This window comes from Lepisma saccharinum, chromosome 9, assembly GCF_977018435.1.
Source record: "Lepisma saccharinum chromosome 9, izLepSacc3.1, whole genome shotgun sequence".
In the NCBI taxonomy this organism is placed as follows: Eukaryota; Metazoa; Arthropoda; class Insecta; order Zygentoma; family Lepismatidae; genus Lepisma; species Lepisma saccharinum.
In genome coordinates this window covers 69,096,351-69,114,343 of record NC_139237.1, presented here as the reverse complement: position 1 = coordinate 69,114,343, position 17,993 = coordinate 69,096,351, and the positions used below count along the sequence as shown (strand labels likewise).

Below are 17,993 nucleotides of genomic sequence, written 5' to 3'. Positions count from 1 at the left end.
GGACGACTTGGACGTGACTTCGACGGCACTCGAGAGCAACAGGAGAGAACAGTACGGAGCGCTTGCCAATCCGGACACGGCCTAAGTTGTACAATTAGGTACAAGTATTGTACAATTAGGTACAAATTGTTGTACAATTATTTCCCCCAGTTGCCCAGTTGGAGTTGGGGGGGCATAATATTGGTACTATTTGTACTCACAGTGCTTACTCATGTATTTTGTTTAATATTTTATTTCAAATTCACTGTCAGAAACTAGTGTTGCCAGTTCCTGGATGTAGGTTTACCTACTCTGTTGGTTGTCACTGTCAAGCTTCCAGTATTCGTACAGCATAAAAAGCCATAACCCCCCTCTCAAAATATATTCATTGTATACGCCAAGATGCTCAATAGCCTAGCAACACATCATCAAAAAACATGCCAAGAGGACCCAGTCGGTTTATAAGTCAGTGTTGCCACTATTTGTAGGTTAGCTTAGCCAGTGAAAGATCATATACTAGAATTTTCTTCGGATGGGTTGGCAAATATAAAAGGGGACAATGGGTCCCCCTCATAAAAAGCTACAGTGGGCCCACAGTGTTGCCAACTCTGCGCCCCCCAACAGTGTTGCCAGACATAGGTACATGGGCCCCTCAGGTCCTTTAATGAAAATTTACAGTGAACCCAACAACACTGTCAGAAAATCTACGGCAGTGTTGCCAGATGTAAGCAGAGGGCAATAGACCCCCTCATAAAAAGCTACAGTGGGCCCACAGTGTTGCCAACTCTATCCTCAACAGTGTTGGCAGACATAGGTACATGGGCCCCTCAGGTCCTTTAATAAAGTTTACAGTGAACCCAACAACACTGTCTACGGCAGTGTTGCCAGATGTAAACAGGGCAATAAACCCCCCTTATAAAAGGCTACAGTGGGCCCACAGTGTTGCCAACTCTGTCTACGGCAGTGTTGCCAGACATGAAAAGCTACAGTAAGGGCCCACAGTGTTGCCAACTCTGCCCTCAAATACATCATAAAAAGCTTCAAAATATCAGTTGGTGAAATTTTCGTGGGGTGAGTTGGCAACACTGAGCCCCACATGATGATTCGAGCCCCAAATGAGGGCTTAGAACCCGGACACCTGCACTACTTGCGTGTTGCCTAATTCTACAGCGATTTTAATAGGAATTTTTCAATGGCAAGTTCCGCCGTAAATTTAGGCAACACACATAACGCCTTGCAGGGAAGAGGGTATTCCAGGCAGGACCTAGGTGTTCCACTTGACGGTGACGTCTTAAAAAGATCGCGGACCTGTATTTGTAGCATCGAAATGAACAAAATCCCATTCATTAAAAAAGTTGCTCGTCTTCACATTGTCTGCACCCCGTGAAAGTTTATCGGTGATATGTAGTGACATCCTGTATGCATAACCCCACTGAGGTGCGCGCGCGGGCACACGCACACATGCTCGAGCAAACGTGCCCCCTCCCAACCCCTCCCCATTCATATCCACTTTGATCACTGTATAAACCCAGTGCTCCAGGTCAGGCAAAAGTTGATTCCACAGAAATTTCGCTGCTACTGGTAGTTCAACAGTTCGACGGCAGATGGTGTTCACTGGCAACAACAAGAGACCACGAAACGTTTGATGTGCGCGCCATCTTCAAGGCCTAATGGATACTACTAGCAGCCGGAGGACTAGTCTGACAAGTTGATAATAATCACAGCAAAAAGTATCGACACATCTGCACTTTTTTTTATATTATAGAGTGTAGATTTGGCTAGAATTATTTTCCGTCGCTTTTCTTTCAGTTTTGCCTGATCGCGACGAAATTAATTTATTAAAAGCGAAGGGCAAAAAAAATCTTAGTTCAGGGCGTGATGTGTTAAAAGGACTAAATTTCAAAGTTTTATAAATAGATTTTAGGCTATTGAAAATATTAAAAGTAAATTTTATTTTAAGGCACGGAAAATGTTGGGGATGTATAGTCACGAATACTTCTAGGTTGTAATGTAACCTTTGTTCCCAATAGGTTCATTTCATTACAACCCAGAAGTGTCTGTGACTGTACGTGGAAGCTTCGGAGCCCCGGTCCTCCCTTAGCGATGTCTCTGTCCTATTTTGCAAGCATCGCTACCTTTGGATTATTGTGGGGACATGCTGTGTAATACACAATATCTAACATACACACTATATATTTATTTTAGGATTATTTGCGGGGGCGTCCCCACCCCCACCCCCACCCCTAACGACGCCAGTGGTTTATTTTAGTTCAGTTTTAGGCATGGAAGTATCCAGAAATTTTTGTAAGGGTGTGTGTAAGATGGCTGATATTGAATTCGAATAGTAAAAATAATAATCATATAACAATTTTACTGATATACTCGTATACTGAAAATACTCTAATGAACTAGTGTTACATAGATAATATCTTCCTTTACGGAGACTCTTCTACTGTTAGGCAGTGTTTGCAGTCCCAAAATTATCAGACAGTATAACCTAGGTTTCATGAATCGTCGAGTAGAGACCACGTTTCCATTAGATATACGGATGAAATCATTTAACTTCTAGAAAAAATGTCATTGATGTTACAATACTGATAATGATGATGACGGTATTACAATAATTGGCATTAAAGAGGCATATTACGGTAGAGAAGTCATCTTTAAAATAAGAAGAATGTGAAATGCGTATTTGAATGTTTGCATTGAAACATAAAGACTGCGTCAGCTAAAACTTTAGTGGTTGATAACATGCGAACTTTCGACTCCTTAAAAACCCTGAAGTGTCGTTTACCGTTAGTACAGCGCCTTGAATAACGTAGTGTGGAAAACGGCACAGTTCTGCGCGCTCTGGCTGGTTCCACTCGAAAATGATCCGCTAGAGGCGCTGGTGTTGAACCCGGTGCTTGGTATTCTTCTGCTTATAATGGAAGTAAATGGAGTTTTCGCTCAACGTCTGATTCTTTTACATGAAGCATTTCTATGAATGTGATAATTGCTATGATATTTGGTACAGTGGTCGCGAAGATATTAACGAACATTCTAGACAGTCAACCACGTCCTGTTATCGTCATACTTTCGTCAATAATACGGGAGAAGAAATACGCGTGGAATGCTCTTGGCAACTACATTTTTGTGTATGAATTAGGTTCATTATTATTATCATCATCATTTCTTTTAAAGATATACACGCTGAAGCATTTGTATTTTTGATATTTACTGTCTCTTTTCTTCCGCTTTAAACTAATCGTGGCGATGATGATAATGATGATTGCATGAAACGACAAGGGGAATGCCACAAAACATTCTTAGTGCCATCGACATGAGTGTAAGGAAACTTTCAAACCAATGGGACAAGCGACACGGGATGTTCACACTGTCGACACACACTTCCAGACTTTAAAATAGCATTCATTGCACATGAGGGTCCAAACAGCAAACGACACGTTCATATGGCGTATTCGCGTGCTACTTGTTACTTCGGTCGGAAAGCTCCTTAAAGGAATGGTGCTCAGACCGAAGCGACGCGCTACAGGGGGAGTTCCCAACTAAGTGACAAGCGACATGGTGCCTTCAGTCTATTGGCAAGCGTTCGCTGCTAATTGTGCGAACAACAGATAGGCGACACGAAAAACCGCACATTACAACAACAGATCTAGGCGACACGATAAGTCACACGTGTCGCTTTGTCGCTTGTGCGTCGCTCAAACTGGGCCATTTCCTCAATAGCTTGCAACATGTTGCCGTGGTTTGTTGTTCGCGCATGCGCGATGCAATGAGTGTCTTGCTTTAGGGAGATTACGCACCAAAGCGGTAAGGGGCACGCGACACTTTTCACTTGAGGATTTCACCAACCGAACGCTGACCTGTGCTTCCCGTCATGCCGCTACCATGTGAAATGTTGCTCTTGATTGGCTCGTTTCCAAGCAACATGTGTCGCTTCGGTGTGAAAGTTGCCTTGGACCGAAGGGCCCGTGTCACTTTGGTGTGAAATCCTCGTATCGTTTGTCGCGCGTCGCTTTGGTGTAAAATCTCCTTGAGGAAACGGTGCAGTCAGAGCTTGTGTCTACGGTTCGAAAGGCTGCATTGATTACGGACTGCTCGCTTCCAAGCGACACTTGTGGTTTGTCGCCTCGGTATGAAATATCTCTCAGGATACTATTTATATTCTAATAACATAGAAAAATAAAACTCTAGTACACAATCCAACACCTGACGTCCGGAATCACTTTGCGATGTTTCTTCTTGTGTTACGCATGCTATTTATTTATTAATTTTATTTTACTTTTCTTTCCAAATTAATGCCATTTCGTGACTGCAAATCACTCCACAAATATAACTGTTTCCATCAATTCACGTACCGCCTTTCAAGACAAACAAATCTACAAAATATATTCCAAAAACTAACAAAGCCGCATTACTTTCATAAGAAAATTAGCAACGACATTGATCGCACTGCCATCTATGTTTCTCATCCGTCTGGGGAACCAGTTTCTTGGGTCGTTTTCCACACTTCGTTATTCAAGGCGCTGTACCGTTAGCAAAGGAAGTACATATAATTTTCTTGCTTTCTTTTGCTACAACTATAGTATTTTCTAAAATGAATAATATTTTGATATTGCTTTGATTAATTGTCAGTTTGTATGCTGTTAATAACTTTAACAGTATTCGTAATATGATTAAAAGCAGAAGGTATACGCTAACAAGCAGTGGCGGATCCAGCAGTTACAGTTGGGAGGGGCGAATTTCAGTTGAGTTCCTCACCTCAACAAGAATGAATTCTAACTTACACTTGCACTCTTTTATGAAAACAGTATATACACAAGAGTCAAGTTAACTTCCATATTTTAGAGAATCGGGTATAGTTTTTCAAAAAGAAGGTTTCAGGTCTGGAATAGATGGTTTGATTTAATTCGATTTTTGTAATTTAGCGCCGCCTTTCTGCCACTTTTGGCTAACCGCGAAGACGAGGATGGGTGATGTTTATGGCTCGGAAGTTGAGGAAAAATACTTTTTTTTTCCTAGTGTCCGAAGACGAGGCCCAATATAATATATGTTCATTTTGGATCATTGTAGGCCAGAAAAAGGTGGGATTTATTTGTCCGTTTTTGCCTTTTTCGGCGTTTTTTGGCTTATTGGTCCTTTTTTAGCCTTTTTTAAGGTCTTAACGGCTATTTTTTTTACAACTTTACCTTCTTTCGACTACGTTTTTCCTCAATTCGAATCATCATCAGTTCATCACCTCTTAAACCTATCTGTAGTAAAGAAATAAAAAAGGAAGGAAAGAAATATATTTGAACCATCCCTGAAACGAGAGAAAAACATTTTTGGACGACTGAAGCAGGTACGGTACAAGGTCCTTTAACCGTAACTTGTCTGGAAGGTCGCGCTGTAAGTGGCAACTTTCTCTTGTTTTGAAACTTTCAGTTTTTTCGCACTGTGTTCCATACCACCAGAAGTTTGTACTTTTTTTGTTCATTAAATATGTAATTAAAATGAAGTTATTAATTAATTTGGATCATATTTATACGTCCTTTTTCCGTTTTTAGGTCTTTTTTTTGATATTTTTAGGTCTTTTTATAGTTTTTTTTAGCAATTTATAGGTCTTCAACTTCCGAGACCTAGTGATGATACATAAAACTTAGGAGGGAACACTCATTGCCAGGCCGGTATTCACAGGACCGCTGGCTGGAATACATGGTTATTATTGTATATATATTATGTATTATATAAAGGATTAGGCGTAGACCTATTTGCAAAATTCGCACTCAAACTCATCGTCATCTTCTTCGTCACAACCGGCTCACTCTTCATGTGCCCACTTATTACATTTTAAACATCTAATCCATCCTTCATGGCAGCGGCGTATACTCTGGGTCATCTAAGTAACCGCAGATGCCCCGGCTGTATTTCTTTCTTTTTTTTAAAAAAAAAAAAATATATATATATATATATACATTTCTTCGCAATATTCTTCCAAACCAATTTCGATGCATACATTTCTTTGCTTCCAACGCGCCGCGAATGCTTCCAACCGTTTGCCGCTGAATGTCCGGGAACCTTTCTCCAGCCGGTGGAATGACGTTAGGGAATCTCACCCTGACGTCATTCCACCCGCTTCCTTTACAACCCTTGGCGAGAAGGGAAGAGAAAGAAAAGAGGGGGGAGGAAACTCTGCTTCTCAGGCGCGGCCAGGGTAAGCTCCTTCTGGTGAGAGTCCACCGGTCTCAACCCCTAGAGTTTGCCTTTCCCTCCGCTGGCGACTATTGACCTCCTACAACCCTCCTCCACAATTCTCTCCCGAAGGCTATGTCGCCGCTAAACACAGAAACTGTGTTTTTTTATGGCAGGGACATTTCTCAGGAACGGGTATTTTGGGTTCACAAATTGCCTTCTGTAAGGGAAATAGGGAAGACATACCCGGTAAAGTGCGAAGAACAGGAAAATATGAATAACATAGGCAAACCAAATTCTACGCTAATTTTCACTATACATTTACTTCTGTCTTGCTGATGTCTGTTACATAGAAATTTATCAAAAGGAAAAAGCTTAAATATTGAAGATGAAGCAAACTAAATTAAAATTCAAAACTTAAGCAATTAATGCACCTATAAGCTGACTCCCCCCATTCTTGTATTTGCAAAAATAGTGATTGTTTCTTCTCTCTAATCTTCAAAAGCAGCGAGAGTACTTCCTTCACGGAACTGAATATTTTTTAAAGGAAAAGATATAGATAAATTACATATATTTTAGTTTATTTAAGTTACTATTCCACCTTTTTAGATTAATAGTGATGAAGATGAACGACTAAAACATATAAGGAACAAACACATCAGGCACGTAGCCTGGTGGAGGACTCGGGGAGCTGAAATCCCCTCCCCGAAATCATTCATATATCTAATTTAAAAAGTGTATAGTGGTAATTAATTTTACTTCATTTGCAGATTAAAAACCTTGCATAATACGTTGTAATTATCTGAGATTTATCTTCAGAACATCTACCCCCACTTTTTCAACTTTATGTGGCGGCTGCTAATAAGGGATGAGTACCCTCCTCTCCACCCCACCCCGAAATAAATTTCTGGCTCAGGCCTGCACTGATTCGAACTTTTAAAACCTGTCATCGCAGGGAATTTGGAGCTCGAAAAGGGAATTTTTTTTTATCATTCATAGGGAATTTCATTCTGAGTCCTGGAGTAAGTTGAATTTTGCACTTAAATTAATAATGAGGGTTTCTATTTCACTAGTGCATGTCTTTCATTTTATATTTCACAGATTTTTTTATTTTGCTTTATAATACTGTCTTGTTTTATTATTTGAAATTCTGCACGTATATTAAACTGCAATAATGAGAATTAATTGATTGTAGTCGCCACAATAAGACAAACATTCCCACAAAATATTCCTAAATCCCATATGGATCCTGATATAAAATGCACGGAAACTTTTGGAGTTTGATGATCAAGGGTCGGAGATTACCCACTCGTTAGAACCAGCATACGCCACTGCTTCATTGCCTTTCGAGTCTGTCTGTTTCGTGGCCACTTTGCCCGGAATGACGCCATTACAAAAACTGTGGTCTAACGTTTAACCTACATGACTTAGCGTTTTCAAACACACATCATTTAAAAGGTTATTTCACGCTGATCAAACAGATAGTCAACAATTTGTACCACTTAGCTAAAGTCAGACTTGTGAAGAAACAATAAAATGAGTTCACATCTAGAAAAGTGTAGCCTTCCGCTTCAAAGTCACAGACAACACTGACAGCATCCGTGGCGACTGTTTCGCCCGGCTCGCGCGTGGCGGAAGCGCTATACAGCGAAGAAAACTCACATAGCCACTTTTCCCGCACTGGCCACTTTACCCTTCCTTCCCCTATATCCATGACCGTGAAAGTGGATTTAAATCAAACTTCAAAAAATATTGTTGAGACTGTTGAACTTGATGATAAAAATCGGAACATTTGAGTCTTTGAAAATATTAGGCATAATAATATATTCAAAATCCTGGCAGTTGGGAGTGGCGATCGCCTTATCCCATTGGATCGGTTGCCCCCTCACCATTTTGCCCCTGCACTATGAGCTCTTAATGCTAAGCTTTGTCAACCAAGAAAAAATTAACTTTCCTCCCTCCCCCCATCATTTTAACGACGTCATTTTTCGAGCCTAAATCTTGTTGGATTACATCTACTCTTTCACTTTGACAACTGGCACACAGTGGCGGCGATTAGGGGGTGGTCGCCCCCCAATTTTTGACACTTTTGATCCCGCACTATGCTAAACCTTATGTATCGAGGGAAAGTAAATTGTTCTTGGCCCCCCACCCCCAGTTCTGACACCTTGACCCTCCGGTTATTTAACACAACTGCTGGCACACATATCTGTATCCAAGCATGCAATACGATACTTTCTAGCAATTCACACAACTGAATAGTTATATTTTATTATACGTCAGACCTTTTTGCCGGACCCTGTAGTTTGCGAATTACAAGCTGAAACATCTCCAAACTTTAGTGAACAATTTAAAGTGTTGTACATTTTATATTTTGTGCCAGAAAACGCACTGCATTGACAAATTTTTAATGTTAACATGTTTTATCTCTTATTATAGAAAAATCCAGCAAGTATCTCGAAAAACCTAGGTTTCGAGAGGGGTCCAAACCAAGTGTCTCCCAAATAATAATACAAATGTTTATAATTATAATTAATTCGTTAATGTTAATTGATACGTATATTTGTAATAACAATTGTAAGAATAAGCAAATGAATTAATATTGTATTGTTATTATTACATGAATAGCTAAAGAGACGGTATCTATAATAGCACGTATTCATTACCTAACTGACGTACAGTGGATCCGTGCAAATTGTCCATGACTATTTTCATTTTCTTTTCTTCCATCCTATGCGTTTTTATGTATGCTGGTGCAAAAGTTGTCAACAGCTTGTTTTGAGTTTTCTTTTAATTCTTGAAGCTCTTATTGGGCAAAATAAAGTGCACGAACATGGTGATGGACAATTTTCACGGTAATACTCACGGATCCCACTGTACGTAAAATCGTTTAAATTTGTATAAAAAATGTCCTGGCAAGAAAATTAACGTAAAAAAATTCAAATCTATTTTTTTAATGACACAAAAGGATGTTATGTCCAGTTGACGAATAGTAAAGTTCCTGATTAGAATTTTACGCATATTATTACAAGCAAGTACATCAATTTCCTTAGCTACTGTTAATTCAAAGCCGTACGATCTCAATTTAATCCAGGCCTTCCTGTAAGTACGGTGAAAATAAATAACATTGATTGTACGACACATGATAAATAAGTACGTATATTTTGATTATTTAATTTTAGTGCTTCGTAAGTCTTCGGGAGGGGGGTCGGCGGAAAGGAACAGCCACGAAACAAAAATTGAACACCTTAATAAGCGTCAAACGAACAACAGCGAAACGGATTGATCGCGAACGAAATAACCGCGAGGTAATAAATGCAAAATTTCACTTTCGCGTTTAATCTCTTTCTGATTGTTCTGGCAACCTCCGTAATTGACGAAAGACAACCAAAATCATTGCAACTTGAATCGGCTTGTGAGGATCGAACTGTTTGAACCGTTGTTTTGAGTTCACTTTATGCACAGAAAGTCTAATCGGAATCTACAGTTTAAAGTGGTATCCGAACCATTGTGCCATGTTCCTCCATCAGGTATCGAACACGGGACTTTGTAAAGATAGTTCAACACAATAATTAGAACAACTCTAGCATGCATTGCCATTACTTACCAGAAGTATTAGTATTATTGCCACTTTCTTGTACATTTTCACGATCACAGATGTCACCACTTGTGGAACCTCGTCGCTGGAGACTTTGAGAGGTTTAGAGGAAGACTAACTATATTTGAGTGACGCGTTATCACATGTACTGAACGAAATGAGATCGTCAACTGTTTTAAGTCACTGGCCTGATAAAAGTGCCGCCTTTGGTAAAGAAATGAGAAGTTGGTGGGGTATGTAAAAAAAAAAAGTTTGAAAAAAAAATATCGTTGAGCCCTGAAACACGTGTTTGTAAGTCTTTTGGAGGCCACCTACGCGCTGGATTTGCAGTGTTTCAAACTCGGAGTTTGAGACCATTCGTAATGAACGAATGAGTAGATTTATAACTTGAGAGTGAGTGATTATTTTAATTTCTGATGTGTTTCGTGTAGCCTATATTTTGATTTGAAACATTTTCTCGTAAAGTTTCTGGATGATTGATTTTCGGGTGTTGAAAGTTTTTCATGATTTGCCCAATAACTAGTTTCAGGCCATTAGAATAATACTGTAATGAGGATAATCAACTTGGAGCATAAAGTGTCAGAAATTGTAGTTGTTTAAAAACTGCACTAATGTATTTAACCCCATAAATGTTATTTATACTAAAGAGATTAAATATAAAATAAATCGAAATACTAAATCGAAAACAAGGGTTAGACAAAACTAAAAATAATTCAGTTGCCCGTTATTCTCAGGAGCCAACATTTTTTATTATTATTTTATATTTTGCAAATACGGACTACGAAAGCTATGAATCCAACTAAGATAAGTGATGAAATGTGATCTTAAAACGTTTAATTAATTAATTAATACAATACTGGATTCAAAGTAATCAGTAGGGAATGGAACTTTATGCGCTAAAATACTCAGAAATATTTATTTTTTATGTGTCATAAATGTTGAAAATATGTGACAAAAATAAAAAACATTTGGTAACAAAAACAAAATATTACATGCATTTTAAACAGCTGAAATCAGTTTCTAAATGCTTACCTCTTAGTGAGCTATTTCTTGGAAGAGTTGCAGTGGATCACCATAGTTTTTACCAAATTCTCCATTGTAAATCTGTGACGATTATCTCTAAAAAAATCTTATATTGTGAGAAAGATCGCTCCACGTCACAAGAAACAATTCTTGCATATTTGAAGCACGAAATGTCACTAACGCTGAAGTTTTCCAAAGTTTCCTCTTCCTCACCTTCCAAAACACGTGCAATTTGGCACAAAGTTTGAAAACCTTGGTTTTTCCCAAAAATTTCTGTACATTTAGACATTAGCATTTGTGCGTTAGATCCAGTGGGGGCAATATTTTCCCCCAATAGGATCGTAGGCGAGGCGCCAGAAGTTTTCCAGCGAGCGTGTTCAAAGACAAAACAAACCTAACACATTCGATATGAAAGAGATGCGGAGAATAAACATTTTTCCTTCGAGGATTTCGAGGTAGCGATTTTATGTATTTAAAATGAAAATTCGCAATATATGTATTTACATATGGAAAACTGGAAAATGTGTTTTTATGTAAAATAAAATTTGCTATGTTGACATATAAGGCTATGGTCATAATTTCGGCAAAAACAAGGGTCTCTATCTTATCGCAGAAAAAAAAAAACATTTATTTACCTAAACTTCCGTTCCCTAGTAATTAGTAGCGACGGTCGGTTGCGAAAACTGAGGGTGCAAGTACACTACACTTTACTTTCTCTTGATAGACAAGGTTTAACATTAAGAGGCCATAGTGTGGGGGTAGAAATGGCAAAAAGAAGGGTCAACTGCCTCCCCCTCCCCCAGCGCCCCCTCCGCTAATCGCCGGCATTGAACTTCCTAAAGAAGGCTCAACTGGTAACAGTATGAATACTATGGAATACATACCACATTCCTGTAGATTTGAAAAGTCGGCTAGCAACAGTGAAAAAAATATTGTGCATGTTTAATATTGTGATTTACTGATACACACGAACATTAGAAAACAAGTACACTACTCGGTATTTAAAAGAAGCTAATGGCAATTTCCGTAAGCAAACTCGAAATTTTAAAAAGAAAATAATAATAAATTCAGACGCCCGGTGAAAATTTTCAAGTGCCTTTGCAACACGTTTTCGAATTTCACTACCGCAACGCCAGATCACGCTAAATGTGTCTCCTGTCCATTCCTCTCCACAATTCCAACTTTATCCATTTTGTTTACCCTTAACCTAGGCAGGCTTCTGAGACAATTTACCCCCTGACTAGTGATTTGTCCAGACACATCCTTCCTATACCCACCTCCCTCTCAAAACGTCCCCAACGCCCTCTAAAATTTTCCACAAAGGCCAAAGTTCTACTAATTTTGGCTCTAAATTTACCATTACAACACCCTAAATACGAACTTACATCCCCCGCAGATGGGAAATTCTGGATAAAGCCCTCCCTGCCTCTGACATCTAAGCGCCAATTATTCGTGGCACGACAAGTGACATGATGACCTAATATAAAATATATATATCTTAATTTGCAATCGGTTTTTGATAAAGGTCACTTCTCTTCCTCTTAGGTAAATCGCGACGATGAGGAATAATGATGGCTAGATGAGAATTGGTCAAAGGGCACTCACAAAGGAATACGTATGTCCATTATAAGGTGACAGCATTACCGCTACACACGAACTAAGTCTTGCTTAATAATAAATGTGCAGTATTTATTCATTCACATGGAAACACTGCCGTTTCATCCTGTCATCAGGAGTCACTTCTCAAAACAGATTTCAACCAATCCTTAAATCAAACCTACGCGGAAAACACTGTTGCCAGATGCGGAGCGGAGAAGGGGCTCGTAGCAAACGGTTTAAATGGAGCGTTCCTGAGTTTGTCTAGTTTCAAGAAAGGCGTTAACGTATAACGTATTGAATGGACGGGGAGGGATTTCGGAAGAAGATTCAAGGAGAACACGTGAGGAAGATACGACTTTAAATGGTCTCGGTTTGCGACGGTGGCGACATCTAGAAGACACTCCCCCCCTCTTCAATCTATGAGCTAGTCAATGAGTCATTGAAACGATGTTGGCGGCGCTTGAGGGGGAGGAGGGGGCGAACTTCGTCGAGAAAAGATATGTAGGAAGGCAGTGGCTATACGGCGCACGCTTTTAGAAGGAACATGAGTTCGCCCAATACCCAGCCAGTGCCAATGCGCTGTTGCCAAACTAACTGCTAGCGCAAGGAAAGGATAGAAAATTCGCGATGTGTCCATTATTTTGATAATGCATGCACAATAGATATGAGTACAGTGAAATAATATAGTGAATATTTCTACACAGGATTATAATATCATATCACTGTAGTTTCTCGTAATATCATACGAGAAACCCATTCCTGAAAGAAGCTTGAAGGTATTTATTCATTACCGCTCTCATCGTCTTCCTCGGTCTCCGTGTCACTGATTTCACTCATTTCCGAGTCACTCTCCTGGAGGTTAATGATTAGATTTTGCACCCTTGGTGCCTATACTGCTGGTGCTAGGTTTTGACAGTGACATTATTTAAAATAAAATAAAAACACACGGAACACACACTGTTGCACGAAAGGGCTGTATTTAATCATTTCACAAACTGTTCTTTGTGGCACACGAGTGAACGATAAGCGAATAATTTTACACCGACCTTGCTACGAAAACGCTGAACTCAAACTGACCCTGACTTTCAATGTTCGAGAACGCCCAGAACAATGAAGGGTCATTGTTTATATCGAGGCGAATTTAACACCCACAGTTTTCCCTAGACACAACAACTCAGCTGCGTCAACACGGTGGCAACGAAAAATAAACAGGCGGAAGGAAATGAAAGGTGATGATGTTTCCCTTGTTTCTTCAAGGAACGATAACTCCGGCTGTAGGCAACGGAAATTCATGGGATTTGGACAGTCAAGTTCAAAATGTATTTCCCCATCTTATGATGAACCTTAAAGTGGTGAGTTTTATGAAAACTTCTTGCGCGCAAGAAAAATATAGAACACGGCTTTTAACTTCCGCGCCGCAGTCTCCTAACTGTACAACGTTGCACTCCTGCCATTGGCTGATCGCCATGCACACCCTCTGCATGGCCCCGCCCGATATCGCTTCTAAAAGCGTGCGTCGTATAGGCTAAAGGCCACACTTTCCCAGTACCACATACGTTGGGGGGGCGGATATGTTTTTTGTCTATCAACGAATTACATAACTAGTACCCTATCAGGCACGTATCCAGGAATTCCTTTCGGGGGGGACTGAACACCATATTTTTAAGGGGTATAGATAGAACCTCACAATTGTATGTTTAAGGCCAGTGGTGGCAATTGGGTTCCAAAACAAGGGAGTGGGGGTGCAAGTAAAATTTACTTTCTCTTTGTATACAAGGCTTAGCATCAAGAGGACATAGTGTGGAGGCAAAAGAATGGGGAGCAACTATCCCCTAAATGGTTCCCACTGTTTAAGGCTGCCATTTTAATCAGAACGTAAAATCCGAACGTTTTTTCCCACTCGACTCCTCTGTTTCCATGCATTAACATTGTGTGCCGGAACCATCCGAGTATGTGTGTTTGTCCATTTCTTCTCATCAGGCACCAAAACATCTATGGTGTATTTAAGTGTTTTTACGAAGCTGTTACACATGCACGGGATGGAAAATCCACTCGACAACGCGAGATTCAAAGTGTGGGCTGCGAAGTGGATGCAGACAGTTCTCGAATATTTCTCTCTGATTCGAGCTTGAACACCACTAACGTGTCTTGTCCTCCCATGTTTGCAGTTCCCATAAAAGCAGAAACCCACCAAATTGTTCATATTCAGGCCTAAGCTCTCGCAAGTGTTCAAAATTGTCTATTACAGCTTCCGCAGTTTTGTCATATATCGGCACGAAACAACGGAAGTCTTCTCGAATGCAGATGGATCGCGAAACAATTAATTCACAGTGAAAACCCTTCCGTCCCCAACACATCAAATGTATCGTCTCCCAGTATGATCAAATGCTTATTCATTTATCTCCAGTGACGTGCCCAAGGGAGGGTTGGTGAGGTCATAACCCAATTTGACCCAGTATTCATTTTTTAAAAAAAAAAAAAAAAAAAGAACGTCAAAGACAGGATGAAAATGGCAAAATCAGGACTGACCATCAAAAATAGTATGCGTAACCCCTCTCCCTTCCGAAAATCCTGGGCACGCCACTCTTTATCTCGGACACATTTTTTAATATCAACTCACCAGAAGTTTTTATTATTTCGTATTGGAGACTTAAGTAAGATACGTTCTTCCTGGGTTTGGATATTATCCTTTAGGGTGCTGTCGCCTGCCTTCGCACCTAACCTTAACAAAGCCCTAATTTTGCATCCTTGTTACTTGGATCTTCAAGACTTACGAAGATTTCAGACAGAAGGAACACGCGATACATGTTGTTTGGAACGAGCCAATCAATATCAACGTTTCACACCGTAGCGACACAAAAGGCAGAACAAGCCTGCGTTCGACTTGTGAAGTCCTCAGGCGACACGGTGTGAAATCTCCCTTAGTAGGCCACTGTCACCGTTGCCTCAAACCGGCAGCTCGTGTTGACCACAGAACGAAAATGTCTCCTCAACCGGTGGGAATGCCCCTCAGTTTTTTTTCTCCTCTGTGCTTGTTCATTATACAGGCAGCATCTTACGATTTGACATACACAGGACATGCACTATGTAGAAATTTTAACGAAAAATCAATCGAAGTCAAGGGTGGATCGGTGGCTCAGTTGGTAGAGCCCAGATTCGGGTACTGGTAGAGCCTGCAATTTCCTCTAAAATGTCTACATATGCAACATCTTCTTGCTTTCTCTTCTCGACATTCATAACATTTTGGGCTGTCGCTTTGTGGTAGTTAACTGTTTTAGAGTGTGTTTAGCCCAGTGGGCTTAAACAAAAGTATTTTTTATGCCACGAAATTCTCGGACTGCATATACGAAATTTGGTCCGGGCACAACGAAATCATGAATTAAAATATTTGATTTTCAGTTTATCTGTGCAGCTTATTTCTTTTTTAATAAAACGCTTCAATACCAGGTACTGCTGAAATATTCACTTTAGAGAGAGAGAGAGAGAGAGAGAGAGAGAGAGAGGGGGAGAGAGAGACCTTCGATCTCTTCCACCCTGAACATGCCCTACACTGAGGCTCCGGAAGTTCCGCTGATCACTAATCGACTGTATGAACTATCAGACTTACGTACCTCTGAAGTCTCATGAACCGATTCTGTTGTACAGATCAACCAGGAAATTGAAGCTGCCTATTTATATCCTCATATTGAGATTTATTTTAAGTCCACATTATGCACAGTATGAACTGAACCTACAGTTTAAAGTGGGATCCGAACCACTATGTATATATCCTCATATTCTAGAACGTTCCGCAGATAAAACGATTTGCTAATATTGCCAGTAGTTCGACTCCTCATATTCAAGAACGTTCCCTCTCGCGCTTTCCAGAGATTAAAAATTATAACGAATCGTCCTATTTGTGGCGCTACCTTTGTTGTGCAGCTTCAGCTTCCAAGTCTTTACATAGTGCTCAAGTTCGCTGCGACAACACCGAAAGCGCAAGAAAGGTTTATGTGCAATATTATCAACAACAGGGTTATAGAACATTCCGTCTTGCCTTGATAAGTATTTCTCGCCTTAAATTATCATTACATTATTCAAGAAGCCGAAATCCTAATTTTATCTAGTGTAAACAGAAAAAAATCCTGAAAAGGAAGGGGGGGGGCTCAACCCCCCTGATTCCGACCTTGGATACGTGCTATATTAACAATAAGAAGGTTACAGAACATTCTCTATCTTGCCTCGGTAATTTTTCTCTCCTTAAATTATCGTCACATTATTTTATTTCACACCACAAGAAACCAAAAACCTCATTTTATATAGTGTAAACCGAAAACTTTCGGGGCAGCTGGAGCTCCCTAAGCCCCCCCCCCCCCTTTTGGATACGTGCCTGTACACTATGCAATATTTTGTATGTACTTTCGAACTTCTGAGAACCGACCTCCGTGGCAGAGTAGTTATCAAAGCGCGCTACGACGCCGAGAGTCCCGGTTTCGAATTCCGGACTGGGTGTTCTTTGGGAGTGCCCCTTAAGCAATTTCATCACTTATTCTCATCGTCGCGATTGGCAAAAAGTGGCAGAAATGCCAAGTAAAATACACCTAATCAATCAATCACTCGAAAGTCTGAGAGTTTTTATACTCTCCCTAAAATATTTCTGGAGTGGGAATCCTTACTACATTTAAAGTGAAAAGTTTCTTGACATTTCCTTCCAATGGCACTGACGTCTTTCTGTGTGGTTTCGTGTTCCGACATAATTTATCCGCCTAAAATCAAATTAAACTTGCAATTTACTATAATAACAGCACGTCCAGCATCGAATTACTCATGTATTTAAATGAGAGAACAGTTGCCTGTCTGAAGCGCAAGGACACAACTATCGTGCTGCCATCTACAATCAACTTTGCCTGAACGTGACCAGCCTCATTGGCGCTCAAACCATTTTTGTCGAGAAAAGCATAAAAGTAGAGATCTAGTAACACTGCTTCACCCTCTTCTGGAGAAAGAACATCAGACTCCTTGTCCCCAATTTCTTGGTAATAATGAAATTTCTAGACAAGGTCTTGCATGCATGTCTGCAGTGCAGCCGAGCAATGCATTGAATGCCACAGTCCATTAACACCTTCAAAAAACACAGACGTTTGGAATTAGTTCTCCAGATGGCAGCCTTTACATGTGCACAGCAGAAGTTATATAACAGACGCTGAGTTCATCAACCCAAGTTTACATGGAAGATTCTTTTTGGATAAACAAAAATAGGGCAAAACTGGGGAGTCACAGAAACTAAAGATCATGACCTGTTTTCTCAGGTTTTTTGCAGTATGGGTGACACAAAGTATTTAGTATAGTAAGAAAAGGAATAAGTAAGAGTAACTGCAAATATCTCCAATTTTTACTTCATTATCCATATTTTGTACAGTAGGTTGCATAAGTAATACCTAGCCAATGGTGCATTATCATGTTTATTCTCTATGTTTTACGTAATGAAAGCTTCAGGAATAAACACAAAACTGCTGAAATCCTCTGCACCAGTATCTATAAAAATCTAGTCCTTAAATCCACGTAGGATTCAAGAGAAAATATAATGAAAATAGTCATGGACAATTTGCCGAGCATTACTTGTGCATCCCACTTCTTTTGG

General features: G+C 40.0%; 1 protein-coding gene across 1 annotated transcript in view; it reads right to left on the bottom strand.

Annotated features, from left to right (window-relative positions):
• Nucleotides 1–9,874, bottom strand: part of LOC145992716 (uncharacterized) — a 47,538-nt gene extending 37,664 nt beyond the window's left edge. The window contains exon 1 of the mRNA XM_083129101.1: nucleotides 9,761–9,874. Within this exon, the coding sequence (XP_082985227.1) occupies nucleotides 9,761–9,796 (36 nt within the window). The 5' untranslated portion in view covers nucleotides 9,797–9,874. The remainder of the gene's footprint in view (nucleotides 1–9,760) is intronic.
• Nucleotides 9,875–17,993: the final 8,119 nt, after the last annotated feature.